Source organism: Mesocricetus auratus, unplaced genomic scaffold, assembly GCF_017639785.1.
Source record: "Mesocricetus auratus isolate SY011 unplaced genomic scaffold, BCM_Maur_2.0 Super-Scaffold_15014, whole genome shotgun sequence".
Lineage (NCBI taxonomy): Eukaryota > Metazoa > Chordata > Mammalia > Rodentia > Cricetidae > Mesocricetus > Mesocricetus auratus.
The window spans coordinates 1,631,069-1,652,014 of NW_024429186.1; the positions used below are offsets into that span (position 1 = coordinate 1,631,069).

Consider the following 20,946-nt stretch of genomic DNA (forward strand, 5'->3'; position numbering starts at 1 on the left):
TATGTGCGTGTATATGTGTGTGTGCATGTGTGTATGTGTGTGTATTCATGTGTATGTTTGTATGTGTGTATTTGTGTGTGTGTCTGTGTGTGTGCATGTACATATGTGTGTGTATCATGTGTATTTGTATTTGTGTGTGTATGTCTGTGTGTGCATGTGTGTCAATGTGTGTATGTGTGTGTATTCATGTGTATGTATGTGTGTGTGCATGTGTGTATATGTATGTTTGTGTGTATGTGTATATGTGTATGTCTGTGAATATGTGTATGTGTGTGTATGTGTGTGTATGTGTGTATTCATGTGTATGTATGTGTGTATGTGTGTATGTCTATGAATATGTGTATGTGTGTGTCTGTGTGCGAATGTGTGTATGTATGTATATGTGTGTATTCATGTGTATGTATGTGTGTGCATGTGTGTATGTGTATATGTGTATGTCTGTGTGTGAATGTGTGTATGTGTGCATATGTGTGTATATGTGTATGTATGTGTGTGTATGCATGTGTGTATGTGTATATGTGTGTGTATGTCTGTTGAACGTGTGTATGTGTTTGTATGTGTGTGTGCAGGAGCGTATGGAGGCCAGAGGTTGACAATGGGTGTCTTCCTCAAATGCCCTCCAGTTTATTTCTTAAGGCAAGCTCTCACTGGCATTGGAGCTCTGCATTCAGCTGGCAAGCCTCAGGGATCCTCCTGTCTCCAGCACTGGGAGTCCTCCATGATACTCTCTGATAAATGATTGCATCTATCTATCTTGGAGTTCATGTCAATCCCAATTTCTTAAACCGTGGGACCGTGACTCTTGAGGGGCTCAAGTCACTGAATGTGGTGTCATGAAAAAATTGGTGGCGGTAAAGAGTTTCTGAATGTGCAAGGCCAGCAATTAGTCAGCATCCAATGGGTAAGGAATTGGAGGAGCAGCTCTGTAAACTTCACTACAGTCTTGGCTCTGAACACGTAACACATCCACCTCAGACCACACATGCTGTCACATTGCGCAACAACCACCAACGCTGCCCAAAACATCTTGGCTTAGGTACTAGATGGTTCTGATGTGTGAATTGTAGCACCTTAATGCATGTACATAGTTTACTGCACTTGTAGAGAACGTGGTTTAATTACAGAAAAGGAAGGCTTTGTTCCTACTGTTATTCCTCAGCATGCTCCAAATTAGTGTATCTTTGGACAGTGTTTGGGTAGGTTTCGTTAGCTGCCCGGCATAGCTTATTAGGCTAGTGCCAGGACAGTGAGAGAATTTGTCTCAAAAAAATGGGGGAGGGGTGAATGGTTTCTCAGGAATGACATTTCTTTGGCCTCCACACACATTGACATATGTTCCATGTACATGTGTACTCACTCACATGTACACAAACACACCCACAGTCTTTCAATGAGTTTTGGCTTGGGACTAGAATAGAATTTCCAACAGTTTCTAATGACTCTGAGCATGCTTTTGCCATTTTTGTGATCTCAAAAGCAGTGTCTCAGTATTGACGGTTGCACTGTCGATCACCTCTGCAGGTTGAAATGTAATTCTTTGTGTAAAAAAAAAAAAATATATATATATATATATATATACATACCATTATGTAAATTAGCTTTTATCTTTAATGAGTCTATGAATACCAAAGAATTGTTTTAGAATTGGTTTCCTTATTATTTATCATTAGTGAGTATCTTGTTTGTTTACTTAGTCTGTATACCTGTAGGCTAGGATGGAGTGCAATTCTCTAAGGCAAAAGGGTTCTCTTGCTGTGATGAGCCTACAGACAATTTCCTTACGTCTCTGTGGCATCATCATCTGAACACTTTGGTTCTGAGACTGGTCCAAGCTTCTGTACTGATCAGGAGTTGCCTTGAGTCACCAGAGTATTCTACTGTAGACAAATTAGGAGATGTTTATCTATGGACCAGTCTGTGGTCATTCTCAGTGATTCCAGGCTGGAGCCTTTGTGAGTAGAGCTGCTATGAATGTGTGTGAAAATCTCGGCATGAACACATTTTCATTCTTCCAGGTATATATGTGAGGTAGGTCATGTGGCAAATGCATGCTTTACATAACAAAAATACTCAATGTTTTATGTTCTTATCAAGATCTGACGTTTCTAGCAATGTGGACATTATGACTTTTATTGGCAAGTTTTAGCTGATATAATTGATCTATTGTAGTGTATCATTATGATTTACTTTATATTTCCATGAAAACTCATGGTCTTGAGTATTTTATCATGTGCTTACTGATCATTCTCTCATTCTCTCTCTCTCTCTGTCTCTCTTTCTCTGTCTCTGTCTCTGTGTGTGTGTGTGTGTGTGTGTGTGTGTGTGTGTGTGCATGTCTGTGTGTCTGTCAGTGTGTGTGGTATGGTATATGTGTTGAATTTTATATACAGTTCCTTTATTAGATAACATATATTACAAAGTTTTTCTCTTATTTTGTGGCTTGCCATTTTGCAGTTTTTGTGGTACCCTTAAAGATAAAAATTTCAAATATCATGAAGTATAATTTACCAACTTTTTAAAAAAATATTCTAGTTAAGGAAGCTTACTTAGCCAAAGCTTGGGATTTTTTAACCTTGTTTTCTTCAATGGATTTACAGATTTTTAAAAATATTTTCTATTATTCTGTTAATTTACTGAACTAGATTAATTGGCTTTCCGATGATAAGCAGCCCTTTCATCTTACCATTCCTGGGATAGACCTTGTTTACTCCCCGGGCATTGTTTTTATATGTTGTGTGGAATTTAATATGCTGAAATTTTGTTAGATATTTTTAAAATGTCTGTTCTACAGAGGACTTTGGTCTTCAGGGTTTGCTTTGTAATCTCTGTCTTGATTTTTGGCATCAGAGCAATGCTGTTATCATGACGTTAGCTGTCAAGTGGTCTTTTCTAAGACTGTGTGGGATTGGTTATAATTTATTGCTAAAGTATTTGATAGAATTAATCAATGATGCCATCTGGACCAAGATTTTTCTTCATGGGAATGTTTCCAGTAATGAGTTTCTTTGATAGATGTGAAGTTACTGAGATTGTATTTCTCTTTGGATTAGTTTTGATGATCTATGTCTTTTTATGGAGTTCTTCCTGTTGTCTGGGCTAATGGGTGCTTTGGCATGTATTTATCTATTGTGTTATCTGCAAGGATGTCCTGAATTTCACACATGGTAGCAATAATTTGTGTTGTCTGGCTTCCTCTTGGTCCTTAAGGATAATCTAATGGCTTAACAGTTGACTTTTAGGAGTTCTTTAGGACTGACAGTGTGTCTTTTAACTGCTTAGTATGCCTCCAAGAGAACTGAATGCCTCTTTACACAGATTATAAGAAAATTCATAGTTTTTAGTGTGATTTCCTTTAATTCTTTAAAGCTTAAGATATGCTTATCCATCTATTTTATATTTAATCATAATTCATTTACATTTTATTCTAATTTTATGGTACTGCTTTAAAAATGTAATTCATATAATGAAAACTTCGGAAGGTAATACAAAATGAGTATTTAATTCTGTTCCTTGATGTTCATCAAATATTCTAACATCTCATGTTGAATGTTTTCCCCTCTTCATAATAACAGCTTTCTCTAGCATGTAATTCTAAGCCTCCTTTTATTTCAGCTAGAGAATACCTACCCTAGCAGTGAATGTAACGGCTGCAGAACATGTTTCTTTGAGAGTTGTACACACCCCAGTATTTCCACATTGCTGACACAATTCATTTCATGTACTTCTTTCATTTGGGTCTTTGAGTTTTTAATTTTTTTCTGACAGTTCCATACATTCTGTTTGACAGACTAACTATGGCATCACTTGTGTTTTGATGTTAGTAATTGTAGATGGAGTTTCTTGTCTCACCTGGTACCACGGCCAATTAGCCCACAATGAACACGCAAAGACTCTTACTAATTTGTAAACTGTTGGTCGATGGCTAGGGCTTCTTACTGGCTAGCTCTCTGTTATTTATTAACCCACAACTACTAATCTATGTATTTCTACATGGTCTTACCTTACCAGAGACCACCTGGCACGTCCCATCTTCCTGGTCTCTACGTGATGTCTCTCTCACGGCTTCCCCCTCTCTCCTTCCTCTTCATCTCGTAGCCCTGCCTGACTATTGGCCAATCAGTATTTCATTCATCAAGCAATAAGAGAAACATATATATAGAAGGGCATTCCCCCATCAAGTAATAGTGTCAGGAATGTTTTGAGGCTTGACTCTAATTATCTTCAAATTCTACCCCCCCAAACTTATCAAGAACAATGTGCCCTGTAGTATATATTGAAGCTTCTAGGGAAATCCACCAACCAGCACCTCTATGAAAGGCTGACATGAAGGGTTCTCTCCTCTTGGAGTTGTTAGACTTGGGAGAGGACAGGGGGAGCCTTTAGCGCCCTGTGCAGCATGAAATAAACATACTAATATCTATGGGTTGCAGAATATGACTCAAGGTTCAGAGTGTGACTCTTAGCATGCACTGGGCCCATGGTTCAGCTCCCAGCACGGTATTATCCCCTAGAATGTTTCCTGGCAGCATGCTGTTTGACTTTTACCAGAATGTTGCCGCTCGCCACAGCTAAAGGCAGGCCTCTTGTGCTCAACATCACTGCCTCTCCTTGCCAGTGAGACCATAAGCACAGAAAGTTAAGAGCCTGGGTGTACAACTGTGCCGCAGAGCACAGGGTCAAGTGTTGACTGGAACCCTAAATGAAATCTCCAGCACCACAGGCAAACAAGACCAAGCCCAACCAATCTGGAGGGAAGTTAATGCATTGCATTTTCACTGAAGTTGCCCCTACTGCCAGGCTTCTACATATCCGCTGTCTCATCATCTCCCCCATGTCCAGCGGACGTGTTTTAATTCAACTGCAGGGTTTTGTTAGTTGTGATTGACAGAAGCCATTATGACCTGCTTAGGAGTGGTGTGAGTGTTGTTACAGGCTAATCGCTTGGTTTTAAGTGGTATGCACATATGACCTTACCACATTTTAAACTCAAGCTCGTGTTTAAACGGTAGACCCTGTGCCATGGTGGCCCCTGACGTTGAGCTCATCTGTGAAATCATGTTAGTGGCGGAAGGGTTTGTGGACGCACGATCGTTGGCCCGAAAGTTCATCTCGTTGTACACACTCTGTGAGGAGCTCCTGTCCAAGCAGGTGAGAACTCTTTGGTTATTATTATTTGATTTTTTATCACTTTAAGATAGTTTTTTTAAGCAAAAAATACGGATGCTGAATAATTTAGCATTAAAAAGACTCATAGACCTTTGGAATGGAGATTTCAAATTTTCTGAGGGATTTTCTAAATGCATGTTTTCCAAATTTTTTTTCTTTCTGAAACTCAATTTCAGACATCTTAACGTGTAACATTTTACTTGTAGTCCACATTGCTTTTCATCAATGGGTTATAGGATTTTCTATAAGCATCATTGATGCTATAGTTATAAAGAAAATTTCATGTTGCCTTCATTTTCTTGTAGTGGGGAAGGCAAGAAGGGGTTATAAAAGTAAGGTGAAGTTGATTCTCGAAAATACTCTAGAAATGTTGGGTTTTCTCATCGGTTGCTCATCCCTTATTTGGAGATGTGTGGGGCTTTGTTTATTTATCCTACTCTCTGGAATGGGTTAAGCTTACATTCTTTCTCCTCTTGTCAAATGCTTCTTGCAAGTTTGTGAAGTTGTCAATATAACACAAACAATGTGTATAGGCTGCAGTCTTCTTAAATCTAGCTTTGTGTGTAGCTTTGGACTTAGGGTTGTTCACTGATTTGTTGTGACATTAGACTGCAGCTGTTACTTAATGGGAGTGTTAAGACACAGATACTTGCACTGCCCAGTGTATTAATCTTAACTTGCCCACTGTTAGAGTGAGATCTGGAACCTGAGAGATTAGATTATATTGTCATGTCAAGAGTAGGCATTTGAGAAGGGAATTGTAATGTTTAGTAAGAAGGGAAAGTACTGTACCATATTGCTGTATGCAAAAGCAGTATGCTGCATTGGGTATGATCTCAACTGTTGATGTGTTTTCTGTACATGAAATGACCAAGAAAATAATCATAATTTTTTAACAGTTTTCACTGCAGAGTAAGGTTATTGGTATTTTCATTGTCTTTTATAATCTAAAAGCTCCTTTAAATTCCACTTAAATTTTATGATGAAAGGATACATTTCCCATACAAAATGAAATTGTTACCGTGCCCATTACCAGAGTAATATATGAACATTTAGTGACCATCTGCTGTAGCTAAGTAGTATGTTTATTGATGAGAGAGGCAGAAGGGTAAGACACAAGATAAATGAACCAACACCCATGTGTTTTACTTGAAAAAACTTGGAGGTCCAATTGCATGAGCTAAAAATTGGAAGAAAGCAGTGAAGGAAAAGACCACCAGCCTTCTCAAGGAGGGAAGGACTCATAGGATAGATGGCGTCTATTGTATTTAGTTTTGAGATAATGTCTTTACTCCCAGCCTCCTGGCCATCTTCCTTGCTTAGGCTCCTGAGTCCTGGAATTGCAGGTGTATATGGCCCCACCCAGCTACATGAATTGTGTTTTGCAATCTCCTCAAGATCACCAGTTAGGTGGTTACAGTCCTGTTGATGGATGTGGAAGTTTCTCAAATAACCTAGAGTCCCCCAGGCTAACAAATGGTTAGGAGCTGGTGTAAGCTAAACTCATTCTAACTCCCTCTCCAGGAAGGCAGGTGCTGGGGGTCAGGAGGCGGGGTCCTGGGGTCAGGAGGCGGGGTCCTGGGGGTCAGGAGGGGGGCGCGGGGGCATTCAGGCAGGACAGAGAGGAGTTCTTGTTCTGAGTGCAGGAGAAAAGGAAAGCCTGACCAAGAAAGGAGAGATGGGCTAAAAGACATTTCCGAAGGGTGAGAGGAAATCAAAGGATCAGAGAGTGTTCCTGAACGAAGGAGTTAAATTGGAAGAGAGTAGAAATGAAAAGATAGAATTTTCTAGAATCAGTATTTATTGGATGATATTTTAGTAGCCGTCACAATATTTAAGTAGTCAGGGGCTCCCTAAGGACTGAATCTACAGAGTTTCTGTTGTATCCTCTCCTCTGGCATCGTTTCTGTAAGGACATGGCCATGACCCAGTCTCTGTGCTCAGCAGACCTTTCTTTTCCTTTCCTTTTCCATCCCTAGTCTTTGTACTTGTAACTACCAGGTGATCTCTACCATGACAGGTGACAAAATTATTATTATTTTTTGCTGAGACTCTTCATGAATCCATCCAGGTATGTGAACACACACACACACACACACACACACACACACACACCCCACACACACCCCTGAACAAAAACATTCTGTATGCACCCCTTACCGTTATTATCGGCATCACACATGGGTGTTTTTAATTCCACTTTTCTCTATTTCTATCACCAGCACAGATGACGGTCAAGACCTGATTTGGTTTTGTTATCCACAAATGGATGAAATGGCATGCTTATTTGTATACTCATCATCTCAGTGTCCACAAAGCATTCATTCCCACATGAACGATTTTACGCTTGCAATCATTCGTAAGGTAGATGTCTCTCTCTCTCTACAGCTGCTGCTGCCTCCGAGGCTTGGAGGAGAGATGACCTGTCTGTAGGCACAGCCGAGAGACATTTGAGAGAAGAGTTGTGACCATGAGGATGGTAGATGGGGGGGCCAGTCACACCAAATCAGTCATTTTGGGGACAAGACTGATGGTGTACACCTTTAACTCCAGCAGAGGCAGGGGCTCTGTGAATTCAAGGCCAGTTTGGTCTCCATAGACCATCTCAGGACAGCCGGGGACGCACAGTGAGACCCCGTTTCAAACAAAGTCGCTTTTGAATCAAGCTCTTACAGTAGTTGTTTGCTGAGTACCTCACTGCATACAAGGCGGGGGAGCTCTGCGGGCTGAAGCAGATGCACTATTCAGGGAGTGCAGAGCCAGTGGAATTCACGGGTCAGGGGTAGGGGAGTGAAGCGCGGGTCTCAGAGAGATGCTGGTTCATAGCAGGATCTTGCAATTGTCACTGTATTTAATGCCAGCACCGGGGCAGGGTTGGCTAAGTGACTAAGATACAGAGTGAGGGGCTACATGCTAGTGGCAGGGCTGTGTAAGGCTGGGGCATGGGATGGGGGTGGGCGGTGTGGGAGATGACAACACAACACGCCGACCAGTCCAGGTGCCAAGCCGGATGGACAGAGGAAGACCTGAGCGATGAAATCCTATAGAAAGAGATCAGCTGGGGTGGGGGGAGGACGGCTGAAAGAAAGAAGTCAGACGTGGGCCCCACGGATGAGATTTTTTTTTTAAGTCATTTGATTTTGCTTCCAGAATTAATTGATGTAAATCATTAAAAAAAAAGTCTGAACTCTTTTTTGCTTCCAGCACTTTTACTTCTGCAATGAAGAGAGCTCGCTCAGTACCTGAGGAAGACTGTGCCTTTGCTTCCCTTTTAGGATCACTATGACTGGGGATTGCGTGCTGTTAAGTCTGTCCTGGTTGTAGCTGGCTCCCTGAAACGTGGAGACAAAAATAGACCGGAAGATCAGGTACTGCAGCGCTAAGTGATATTGCAGAGTGAGTAGCTAAATGGCTTCAGAGAGAAGGATGTAGGTGCCTGGCTGGGGAGGCACACGTAGCCCCACTTACTAAGGAAAAAGAAAATCTATTCTTAATGTACGAAACTTTTAAGGGTTGACATTTCATGTAAGTGGCCGCAAGTGTTCCTCACTACAGAGATGGGAACCTGGGAAGGAAAAATGTGATTTCTATAAGTGCTTTTCGAAATACCAACAGCAAAAGGTTTTTTTTTTTTTTTGACGGATATAATAAACCAGTTTAGTAATCACTGCTTGGCTTCCTTTGAGGAAATATTGAGGAACTCTGATTCATGAAGTTGGGATATTAATCCTGAAAAGTCAGTGAGCACACAGTCAGTCTACTGAGGCACAGAGCACCCACTGTGTGGGGCGGGCTTGCAGACATAGAGGTCGACACAGTGAGATGCACGGCAGCTGTGAAGCCACCAGAGAAGTGTTGTGTTCTCCTTCTGGGAGAGAAATGAATGGTGTTGGCACAGCCAGAATTCTCCCTGTGTTAGGAAGGAACGAGACAAAGGGGAGACAGAACTATCCGTGGATGCAGGCAGTGTTCCTTGAAATGTGAGAGGAAGCCAGCTCCATCTAGCATGTTCCTTTCTTTCATGTTAGGGGGCCTTTATTTGTCTTCAGTTTGCTAATCTGTGCTCTTCCTGGTCTCCACTCACCCTTAGCCAGCATTTTCTTCCCTTCTGCTCTGTGGTGGGTGTCTACGGAACGCGTAGCTCTTCTATAACTTATTCTGATGCTTGAGTTGCTGCTTTTAAGGTCCAACGTCCACGTTAGTTCCTAATCAGTGTAAAACAGTAGCCCAGTCTAAAGGGATTCACATTTGTGATCTTGCGATTGCGGGGTGCTTTCAAGCAATGTGATGTGCTAGGCCTGCTCAACGTAGGAGTCTGAGCTTGGTGAGGGCAAGGGATGACTGAAGAAGTGTTCTGAAGATAGAACACCTACCAGGGAAGGGCAGGCCTGCTTGCTCATCTTATTCTGAGGACCATCCAAGGACACCTTGAGTGTTCTACTAACTCGAAAGCATTTGCTTCCCTGTGGATAGAGAGCAGGGATGAGGGATGTCCTTCTGTATATATGTTTCTCTTATTGGTTGAAAAAAACCACTGTTTGGCCAACAGCCAGGCTGAAAGCATAGGTGGGGCTACCAGATCAGGAGAAGGCTTGGGAGAGTTGGGAGAGGAAGGCAGAGAGGACGCCATATAGAGACTGGGAAGATAGGATTTGCACCAGGCGTTCTCTGGTAAGATAAGGCCATGTAGAAATATATAGATTAGTAGTCATGGGTTAACAACTAAGAAAGAGCTAGTCAGTAGGACGCCCTAGCCATCGGCTAACAGTTTTATGATTAATATAGCGTCTGTGTGCTTATTTGGGGCTGAAGGGAGGTGGACCTGTCAGGACAAAAACCTCCATCTTCAGAGCAATGTTCTCTCTCATCTCAGAAAATGGGTTGAAGATAGTTGTTAGGGGCCGGGAGAGGTGGCTCATCAGCTTAGAGCATGTGCCACTCTCCTAGAAGACCTGAGTTTAGTTCCTAGTACCCAGATTGGGCAGCTTACAACTGCCTGTAACTCCAGCTCCAGGGCAGTCTTCTGCTGTATATACTCTCTCTCTCTGTCTCTCTCTCTCTCTCTCTGTCTCTCCCTCCATCCCTCTCTCTCCCTCCCTCCCTCCCTCTCTCTCCCTCCCTCCCTCCCCTCTCTCTCAATTAAAAACAAATTCTTTTAAAAGATGCGTTGTTAGCTCAGTAAGTATTTGTTAGAGTTTGAATTGGCTTTGAAAAAGTCAATTTTAAACGGTATACAACATAAAAATTACACATCTTGGAGTAGCACGTGATGCTTCAACACAGTGCATACCACACAATGTTTAAATCAGGTTAAGCGTCTGTCTCTTCAAGCATCAATCATTTATTTGCCATCAAAAAGAAACTCTCAAAGTCCCCACTTTAGCTTTTGAAGCTGCCTTGAGACCTGGGTGTTTTTCTGTCTTCTGTCCCAGGTGCTCATGCGAGCTTTAAGAGACTTCAATATGCCTAAAATCGTGACTGATGATGTCCCAGTGTTTCTGGGCCTGGTTGGCGACCTGTTTCCAGCCCTGGATGTGCCTCGGCAGAAGAAGCCACACTTTGAACAGATGGTCAAGCGGTCCACCCTGGAGCTCCGCCTGCAGCCTGAAGAAAGCTTCACCCTCAAAGTAAAGGACCCTGCTTGACTGTTGATGGCAGGCCATACGATTGGTAGTTTAAGTAACTGCTCAAGTAATACTTACCCAAAACATTAGCCACATTACAGGGCTTTAAACGTCATTCTGTTAAGTTCTATCAAACATTTCACATCATAGTCAGCCAAAGAACATGTAAGTAAATTCTTCAACATCCAGTCCCTTTCAACAAGGACTTAAAAGCATTCCAGGATTCTAAACGCAACCATACTTTTTAATTAATTGCGAAACTTCTTGGTAACACATGCCAAATTCTTACTGTGTTCTTTTTTCCTCCCAAATCATAGAATACTGAAAGTAAATAATCATTGTATTCTCATAGGGGGAGAGGTATGTCAGCATGTATGACAGAAAGGTATTGTCTGACGTGTCCATAGCTGTGCCCCAGCAGGTCTGCGTTATGGTCAGTGAATACATGTGCAACAATGCATAACGAGCCTGTGTTTCAGATAGTTTACGAGATGGGACTCATTACTCCCCTATGAATCACGATTGCTGTGCATCATTTCTGCCGAAAACTCTGTGAAGAGTCATTGGTTTTATGAGCAACCCTTCATGCCCTGTGCCCAAACACCATATAAAGTTATGAAACAGGGGCTGGGGATATGGCTCAGTGAGTGAGAAGACTTGCTACACAAACTCAAGGACGTAAGGATCGGGTTTTAAATCTGCCTACTCACCTGAGAGCCGGGTGTGACTGTGTGTGCCTTCATCCCAGTGACGGTGGGGGCAGAGACGGGTAGGTTCAGGTACCTCATTATTCTCTAGAGCAGCATTTCTCTGTGTGTGAGTCTTGACTCCCTTTGGGAGTCGCATATCAGACGTCCTGCATATCAGACATTTGCATGACAGTTCATAGAAGCAGCAACATTACAGTTTTGAGGGAGCATCGGGATGGTTTTATGGCTGGAGGGTTCACCACAACATGAGGAACTGCGTTAAAGCGTCACAGCATTAGGGAAGGTTGAGGGCCACTGTTCTGGAGAATAACCTAGAGCAGGACAGCCAGCATTAACCTCGGACCTCCACATAATATGTGTGCATCCATACCTCACAAGTGATGATGATGATGACAATGATGGCTTTGTTTTATTCTCCTTCTGCGTTTTATGTGGGAAACCCATAAGAAGCTATACTGTGGACTTAACAGTCCATTTTCCCATATGTCGGCAGGGGCTGACTAGGGTTTCAAGAGAGCACTGAAATGAATAAGTTGTCTTTCGGTCACTCGGTCTCGAAAGAGCCCAAGTGACAGGCTGTCTGCGTGCAGGTGGTCCAGCTTGAGGAGCTGCTGGCTGTGCGACACTCCGTCTTTGTGGTTGGAAATGCAGGCGCGGGGAAGAGTAAGGTAGGATAACTCGTGCTGCGCCTTTTAGCCTTGGGGAGCGTCTTCTCCGGGTGGGGAGGGGGCAGTGAGCCTCAGCGTTAACTTGGGGTTCCCTTCAACGAAGCCTGCATTGAGTTAGAACCTGAAAAATCTGCTGTGGCCATCCGCCCAGCTGACGCTGTTATCTTTTGTATCGGATGAAAGAAGGTGAATGGGAACATTTTGTGTACACACACACACGCACACGCGCACGCACGCACGCACGCATGCCTGTGAGCGCGCGCAGAATAATAGGTTGAGCCAGAGACTAGGCACGAATTCTGCTTTATTCAGGCCCGCGCCTGCGCGTTCACGCCTGGCCTCTTTCGCCGAGGGTGAGGATGCTCAGCCTAAGTGAACCAGCTGGCTTATGGGACTTGATGAGCACTGCCCACCTTTTTCAAAATGACCTCCTTGCTTCTCTGGGGGGAAGGTCATCATAAATTCGAGTGCAAATTATTATTATTATTCCTTCAGTGATAGAGCCCTCCCAAAACAAAGCTTGAAAAAAGAAAAGTTGGCGCGCGCACATTTTTTGAGGTCACTGTTGTGTACGGGGGGCTAGGTGCGTTGTGCGCGTGTTTTCCTCCGTCTTGTTGAGGTGCCATGCCCGCTTAGTGTTGTTAAAGCCCCGTTTTCAGTTCACAGCTCGATTATTCCGTTTGGCCTTCTTGACAGTCCTGGCAGCCCACTTGTTTTCTTGGTTGGCAGGCGGTGTAAGCGGAGCTGTGCGCCTTCCCATTCAGGATGCTCGGGTATAAACACACTTGGTGGCCAGCCTCTAAAAATAATCAGAATGGGCAGATGAGCCCTAGCGCACGGCTGCAGGCAGCACGCGCCAGTCCTCAGAGCTGAACTGAACCCAAAAGGGGAACAATCGCTGAGGGAGGCTCCTTGTGGAGATTTTTTTTTCTTCTACTGAAAAAAATGTAATCATCGCAACATTAAAGTAGATTACTGATAGACCTATAATTACTCCGTTAGTGTAACTTTCAGACGTAGGCCATGGTTCATGGAAGGATAAAGATCAAATTCTATAATTTCTAGTAGATTAACGGTTTCTAAAAATATAAGATGCGTGTTCCTAAGGCATTTCGTTTCTTCCCTCTACTCTTCACCTATGCTGTGCTATTCAACCACATACTTAGGCTGACACAAGCAGGACCACGTTATTTGCCCACTGGCCATGCCAAAGCGGATGGCAACATTTTACCAGCCCTTGGGAAGCCCTAGGATTGGCAAGGATGATACATATTTAAAGCAGCAACCTTGGCTTTTCAAGGGACGGTAAAGGACAACTAGGACAGACATTTGGGTCAGTTAAATAGATACCTACCTAGTGAAGTCTTCTCCTTCAGGCTTCTTTTGCTGATTATCGTAGTCTCCAAACACCCCCGGGCAATTGCTTTGATGCTGTCCAGGGTACTGACGCCTGTGGAACCCTGCCCCTGGCCTCTGCCCACTAGATGCCAGCAGACAGCATCTAGTGTCCCCAAGTCAAGACCACACCCTGTGAAGGTTCACTCACTGCTCCGCCGCTGGGCCTTGAAGAATGGCTCTGCCGGCATCGTTGCCATCCCTGAGTTCTCGTGGGAAAAGCACACTATGGGTCATCCCTCAGTCTGCTAAGTGTTAAGCTTTGGGAGGGCTTCAGCAATCCACGTTGACAGCCGCTGGGCAATTCTGAGATGGATTAAACGATGCTAGTAGCAGGGTGACTTCATGAGCAGAGATGCTTACATGCATTCATGTATGGGTCAAGATCTCAAACTCACTCTGTATATTGACCTCAAACTCACTCTATATACGTGGCTTAAAGGTCTTAACTGATAAAGCAGCTTCCTCCCATCTAAATGCCTCTGAGAACTGGGTGAGCTGACTCTGTCACCCTAAGCATCCATGGGATTACATTTTACGAAGTGAAAATGGAAATGTACCTATGGCCACCTTTCCTGCCCTCTGCATCACACGACGTGCGGGCTACCCAGTGGCATAGGATGAGTTAGAAAAATGCTTCATCAGTCTTTCAGCTGGTTTGGCCAAATTTTACATCAATTTTCTTGGCTCACTTGTCCCAGATTTTGAGAACACTGAACAGAACATATGTTAACATGAAGCAGAAACCCATCTGGAGTGACTTAAATCCCAAGGCTGTGACAACAGACGAGCTCTTTGGTTTCATACATCATGCTACCAGAGAATGGAAAGACGGCAAGTACTATTTCCCTCTTAACACACTAATAAAAATGTCTTTTTCTCTATCCCCTTCTAGAAATCTGTCTTTCAGTATAAGCCACAGCCATACTCACAGATCTCGGTCATTGTAAGGATTCAGGCATTAGGCTGGCCTGCCCCTGTCACCTGATACAATACACCTGTGCAAAGGACCCCTTTAGAAGAAAGACCTCCACCCACTTACGTACCTTCAGCTCTCTGTTCCCCGTTCTCTCTCTCCCTCGGTTCTCCTGGGGCAGACAGGACTTTTCTTGTCTCCCTCTTCTCTCCCGTCCTCTCTACCTCTTTTCTCTTTCCTCCCCCCCCCCTCCTTTCTAATGAAACTTCCCACTGACGCTCTGTCTGCCCAGCCTATGTTTTTCCCCCCTCCTAGGTCACCCTTGCCTGCCATGGAATCCGCCAAGGTTCACCACACCTTATCATAACAGCGATAGTCACAGATTCTGGTCATAGCCACTGATTAACTGTGTTTTGATACTATCAGAAGTACAGCTGATCATGTGGCCTTCGGAGCATGCAAACTAAAGCAAGGCCTGAGGAAGTGCTGGCGTTTGGCAGGCCCCTGCTCAGAGCTGTGTGTTTTACTGACACCGGTGATGACAGTGCTCCTTGTAAATCAGGGAGAAGTCAATGTGAATGTCCCGTTTCTAAAGTTCCTAGGATGAGACACTGGCTGAATTCAGGTTGGCATCGTGGATGTCTGACACAGAAGGCAGCAGGCTTTGCTTCCTGTCTGGAAACTGAAATTGAAAATATTTTGAGCATAAGTTTGGGGGTTCTGAATAGTTCAGATGTTTGGTTTTTGGAGTAGTGATATCTGGCCAGTGACATCAATGCAAATGTTCCAAAATCCCTGAGAGTTTGAAGTCAGAAACACTTCTTTTTTCTTTTAATTAGGAACAAGCTTGTTTTACATGTTAAACCAAATTCCTTCTCCCTCCCCTCTTTCCCTGCCCCCCACTGATCCCTTATCCCATTCCCTTTCTGCTCCCCAGGGAGGGTGAGCCCTTCCATGGGGGATCTTCAAAGTCTGTCATAACATTTGGAGCAGGGTCTAGGCCCTCCCCTATGTGTCTAGGCTGAGAGAGTATCCCTCCATAGGGAATGGGCTCCCAAAGTCCATTCGTATACTAAGAATAAATACTGATCCATCCACTACCAGAGGCTCCATAGACTGCCCAGACCTCCAAACTGATATCCTTTTTCAGGGGGTCTGGAACAGTCCTATGCTGGTTTCCCAGCTATCAGTCTGGGATCCATGAGCTCCCCCTTGTTCAGGTCAGCTGTTTTTGTGAGTTTCTCCAGACTGGTCTTGATCCCTTTGCTCATCACTCCTTCCTCTCTGCAACTGGATTCCAGGAGTTCAGCTCAGTGTTTAGCTGTGGGTGTCTGCTTCTGCTTCCATCAGCTATAGGATGAAGGCTCTAGGATGGCATATATGGTAGTCATCAATCTCATTATTGGAGAATGGCATTTGTAACGTGTAGTCTTTCGCCAGTCGCTTGGGTCCCACTGCTGTCTCTGCTGCCAAATAACACACGAGACACTATATTAATTATGAAGCTGTTGGCTGTTTGCCTGGTTTCTTATCAGCTAGCTCTGACTTAATTACTAACCCATAACTGCTAATCTGCATATTTCTACATGGTCTTCTCTTACCGGAGAAAGGGTCCAGACCTCTTACTCTTCTGGTGTCCTTCATCATGACTGATCATGCCTATGTTTCCCAGAATCCTCCTCGATGCTTAGTCCCACCTGTCTTGCTTCCCTATTGGCCAACAGCGCTTTACTCATTAACCAAAGAGAGACATATACACAGAAGGACTTCTCCCATCAGGCATTTAAGGCAGCCTCTCCATTATTGCTTAGATGGTTAGTTGGGGGTCAATCTTGTAGATCTCTGGACATTTCCCTAGTGCCAGACTTTTCTTTACATCTGTAATGGCTCCCTCTATTATGGTATCTCTTTTCTTGCTCTCCTGTGTTCTTCCCCTGACTCAATCTTCCTGCTCTCTCATGTCTGCTCCCCTTCTCTTCTCCCCTTGTTTTTCTCCTAACTCCCTCTCCCTTCCCCCATGCTCCCAATAAGCTCAGGAGATCTTGTCCCGTTCTCCTTCTCCAGGGGACCATGTATATCTCACTTAGGGTCTTCCTTGTTTCCTGGCTTCTGGCAGTGTGAATTGTAGGCTGGTATCCTTTGCTGTATGTCTAAAACTCCATATATGAGTGAATACATACCATGTTTGTCTTTTTGTGACTGGGTTACCTCACTCAGGATGGTTTCTTCTATTTCCATCCATTTGCCTGAGAATTTCAAAATTCCATTGTTTTTTCCCATTCTTCAGCTGAGGGGCATCTAGGTTGCTTTGGAAACACTTCTAACCCCAAGTTTTGGGGATAAGGGATACTCAGCCTATATCTGGGGATAAACACGAGCTTTTGCTAGAGGCCTTTATAACTTCCCATTTCTAACCAGTGTACCAATCTTGGTACAGCCCTTGGTGCCCTCTCCCTCTGAGTCACCTACTGACTGCACAATAGATCAATAGATACTATAATCAGCATCTTTAATATATAGATATGAATATATTGAATATATGTGTTGAATATATATTGAATATATATATGTATATATATATTGCATATGGTGACTCATGTCTACAATCCCAGCACTCAGAAGACTGTACAATAGATCAATAGATACTATAGTCACCATCTTTAATATATAGATATGTATATGTTGAATATATATGGAATATGTATATATATTGAGTATACACACATACACACACATATACATATATTGCTTGTGGTGACTTATGCCTCTAATTCCAGCACTCAGAAGACTGTACAATAGATACTATAGTCAACATCTTTAATATATCTGTATATGTACTGAATATATATGGAGTATGTATATATATATTGAGTATATATACATACACACACACACACACACAAATATACATATATTGCTTGTGGTGACTTGTGCCTACAATCCAAGCACTCAGAAGGCTGAAAGTTTATAGTGACCTCAAGGCCAGCCTGTGTTAATAAGTGAGTTCTAGGGAAGCTTGGGCAATGAACTGACTCCCTTCAAGTAAATGAAAGAAAGGTGTGGGGAGAGTGGATGAGAACATGGGGGAGAGGAGGAAAGGAAAAAAAATTAAGAGACAAGGAAATGCATGTTAAATGTCAGTGTGTCTCCACAGATGTCAGATCAATGGAAGCCACCGTCTTCCTAGTGTCCCAGACCTTTGTTGAGATGCACAAGCCAGAACCTGCTTCAGGATGCTGCTTCCTGGCTTTCAGGTTGCCCACTGTTCTAGGCTCCATTCTTTCATGGCATACAAGACTACTCATTCATGGGGAAGCCTCCTGTGAATATGTTTCTGTTACTGGTTGATGAATAAAACACTGTTGACCAATAGATGCAAGGGAGATAGGTGGGACTAGGAGACGAGGAGAATTCTGGGTAAGATAGGCAGACAGCAAATGGCCATGTGAGACTAGGAATGTAGGACATGCCAAACCCTTCTCCAGTGAGATAAGACCATGTGGGAATACATAGATTAATAGAAATGGGTTAATAATTAAGTCAGAGCTAGCCAATAAGAAGCCCTAGTCATCGGCCAACAGTTTCATAATTAATATAGTGTCTGTGTGTTTATTTGGGGTGAAACAGCTGTGGGAACCTCACGTTACAAATGATTGTGTCTGGACCCAACTCTAGCCTCATTTACTGCACTCAGCCCTTCTGGCTGCCTTTTCTCTTCCGAATTCTTGCTGTTGCAGGTCTCTTATGTCCAAGTCTTGGCACTAGATGCCCCTGCCATCCAAGCATTGTTCTGAGGATGCCTGTGGCCTGCTCACTTGGGAAATAAAGTTAATCAGATGCCACCAGGAGTAGCTGTTTTGCAGTTTGACTTACCTGGCATTATCCATCCTCTTACCTCATGGTCACCACTCATCTGTTGGGCATTTTTTCTATCTTTACCTACCTATGGTCTGTTTGTCATGAAAGATCATGGCAAGGATAAAGTCATTATCATAATACATGGAAACCTGTGATAGCTGCTTGAGTTGGAAACCATCAGAAAAGCTGCTGGCTTCTACTTCATTCACGGTGGCCAATTTTACTGACTGCTGGGTGTTTTTTTTAATGTTTGTTTCTTTTGGGATTTTGGTTTTTTATTTTTGATTTTTTTTCGAGACAGGGTCTCCCTGTGTGATATCCCTGGCTGTGTTGGACCTGGGTTTTGTAAACTAGACTGACCTTGAACTCACAGAGATCCATGTCCCTCTGCCTCCCAAACCCAGCTGTGTGTGTTTTTTTTTTAATACCAAAGACTTCGCAGAGGAATTCTCCACGGGACCACCGAAGCAGGTTTGCTGAAGTCTGAAAAGCCAGCGCCTATAGAATGCTGCCTGAATACACAGACAATGTGATAACAGCAAAAAACAAACACACACAAAAAAGGAATGCTTTCCTACTTCCCAAGTCATGACAGCCTAGCACAGTTCTCTTGGCTGGAGCTGTGAAGCAGATGGATAGCACTTTGAGGCATGGGGTTTCAAAATATAATACACCTTGAATAGTGTCATAGAAAAATGGAATGCTATAAAAATAAAATAAAAAGGTGTGCTATGCTAGGTGGTCTAAGACAGATTCAGAACACATGTTTGTGAAAAGGGATGGTGCCTTCCCTTGCTGTAGGTTTTCAGTTTGTGTTCCTTACTGCCCATAAATTTCAATGATGGTTCTTCAGGGAAAACATCTGCCTGTGCATGACGGGTGGGAAAGCTCACTTATTGAAGGTAAGGACCCTCCCCTGGAGGTAGAATTTGCCTGTTGGTCAGCAGTGGAACTAACTGGATGCAAAGTCCACCTGGAAAACTCAGAAAGAGCCCATGGTAGGCCATGCGTGACAAAGAGGCCATCGTATGCCACTCATGAGGAAGAGGTTAGCAACTTTTTTTTATTTAGCCGATAAAGGAGACTTCCAGGAGAATCAAATGTATTTTAGAGACAAACAGCCCTCGACTGTGTTAGCGACATTTGCTCCTTCTTTACAGGCCTCCTCTCGTCCATTCTGCGAGAGCAAGCAAATCTCAGGCACGATGGGCCAACCTGGATTGTCCTGGACGGGGATATTGACCCCCTGTGGATCGAATCCCTGAACACAGTCATGGATGATAACAAGGTGAATGAATGATACTGCAGTGCCTCCCCTCAGCCCGACATCCAAAGGGCGTTGAGAATGACATTCAACTGCCAGTGTCAGCAATCTCTTGTACTCCTTAACGTGGTATTTTTTATGTAATCACTATTTTGATGAATGGTGTTTTCCTCATAATTCATAGTTACAGAATTGTCTCTGAATTGAATTACCTTTTAAGAAAGTTAGGTACGCAGATAAGAATTCAGTCTATTTGCCTTATTGTTTTCTAAAGAGCCAAGCATTAAATTCTTACCTTATGTAGTCTGATCAAATATTGAATACGTAGACAACAAAGGAATCATTTTGTGCTGTATGATAACTGATGAAACCTGGTAATGCAAATTAAGTTGTTCCTATGGCTACCGATTATGTGAAATGCTTCCCCAAGCCTGTTGTGTGGTTGTCCTGGGAACAGCAAAGACAAGAGGTCCCACGTGATACCAAAAGAGCAACACAAGGCCTTTTGTTAGGGCAGGAATGAAAAATTGGGAGCCAACATAACTGTAAGGTATCATCAATGACCTCCTTAGCAGCAGGTACTACTTTCTGAATGAAGAGACTGTTTATCAGGAAGCAGAGGTCTGGAGCTTTCATACCTATACAAGTGACTATAGGACACTTGATAATTGCAGCGTTGTGTAGATTCTCAAGATTTACTTACTGTGGAATTCAGGTCTTATGGGATTCAACTTACATTTGGGTCAGTAACAGTTACTACTGCTACTGGAGGACTGGCCATTATGAGGAAAACACCTTATTCCTTAAGGATTCAGCCAGACTGCTTCTGGGTTAGGCTCAGATCTCAATTGAGATGAGTCTGCCTGTGGATGCCCTACTAGGGACATTTACTAGCTGTGATGGTCTGTTGGCTGCTGTTTTGGCTCCTGGTGGCAGCCTGTCCCTTTCAGCCACTACATGCTGCTCATTGCAGGTGCTCACCCTAGCCAGCAATGAGCGAGTAGCCCTCACACCCTCCATGAGGCTTCTGTTTGAGACCCATCACCTGAGGACCGCCACCCCCGCCACTGTCTCCAGAGCTGGCATTCTGTATGTGAACCCGCAGGATCTGGGCTGGAATCCGTGAGCATTCCTTTCTTTTCTTACTTTTTTGGGGGGAAGAGGGGTGGTCATGGAAACGCATGTGACATACACTTGATTGTATTACCATCAACGGGGCCAAAGATGAGTGTCAGAGAGTGTGTCGACCACACTGCTGTACCACCGCGACCCCCGCCACCCTCCATCCCCAGAACTTTCTCCATCTTCGCAGATGGAGACTCTGTGCCTTCTAAGAGGTAGACCC

General features: G+C 43.6%; 1 protein-coding gene across 1 annotated transcript in view; it reads left to right on the forward strand.

The window, feature by feature from the left end:
- Positions 1–20,946, forward strand: part of Dnah11 (dynein axonemal heavy chain 11) — a 308,279-nt gene that overhangs the window by 129,517 nt on the left and 157,816 nt on the right. Inside the window, exons 36-42 of the mRNA XM_040742314.1 lie at positions 5,010–5,148; positions 8,442–8,534; positions 10,599–10,793; positions 12,091–12,168; positions 14,265–14,397; positions 19,498–19,625; positions 20,575–20,723. Coding sequence (XP_040598248.1) covers positions 5,010–5,148; positions 8,442–8,534; positions 10,599–10,793; positions 12,091–12,168; positions 14,265–14,397; positions 19,498–19,625; positions 20,575–20,723 — 915 coding nt within the window. The remainder of the gene's footprint in view (positions 1–5,009; positions 5,149–8,441; positions 8,535–10,598; positions 10,794–12,090; positions 12,169–14,264; positions 14,398–19,497; positions 19,626–20,574; positions 20,724–20,946) is intronic.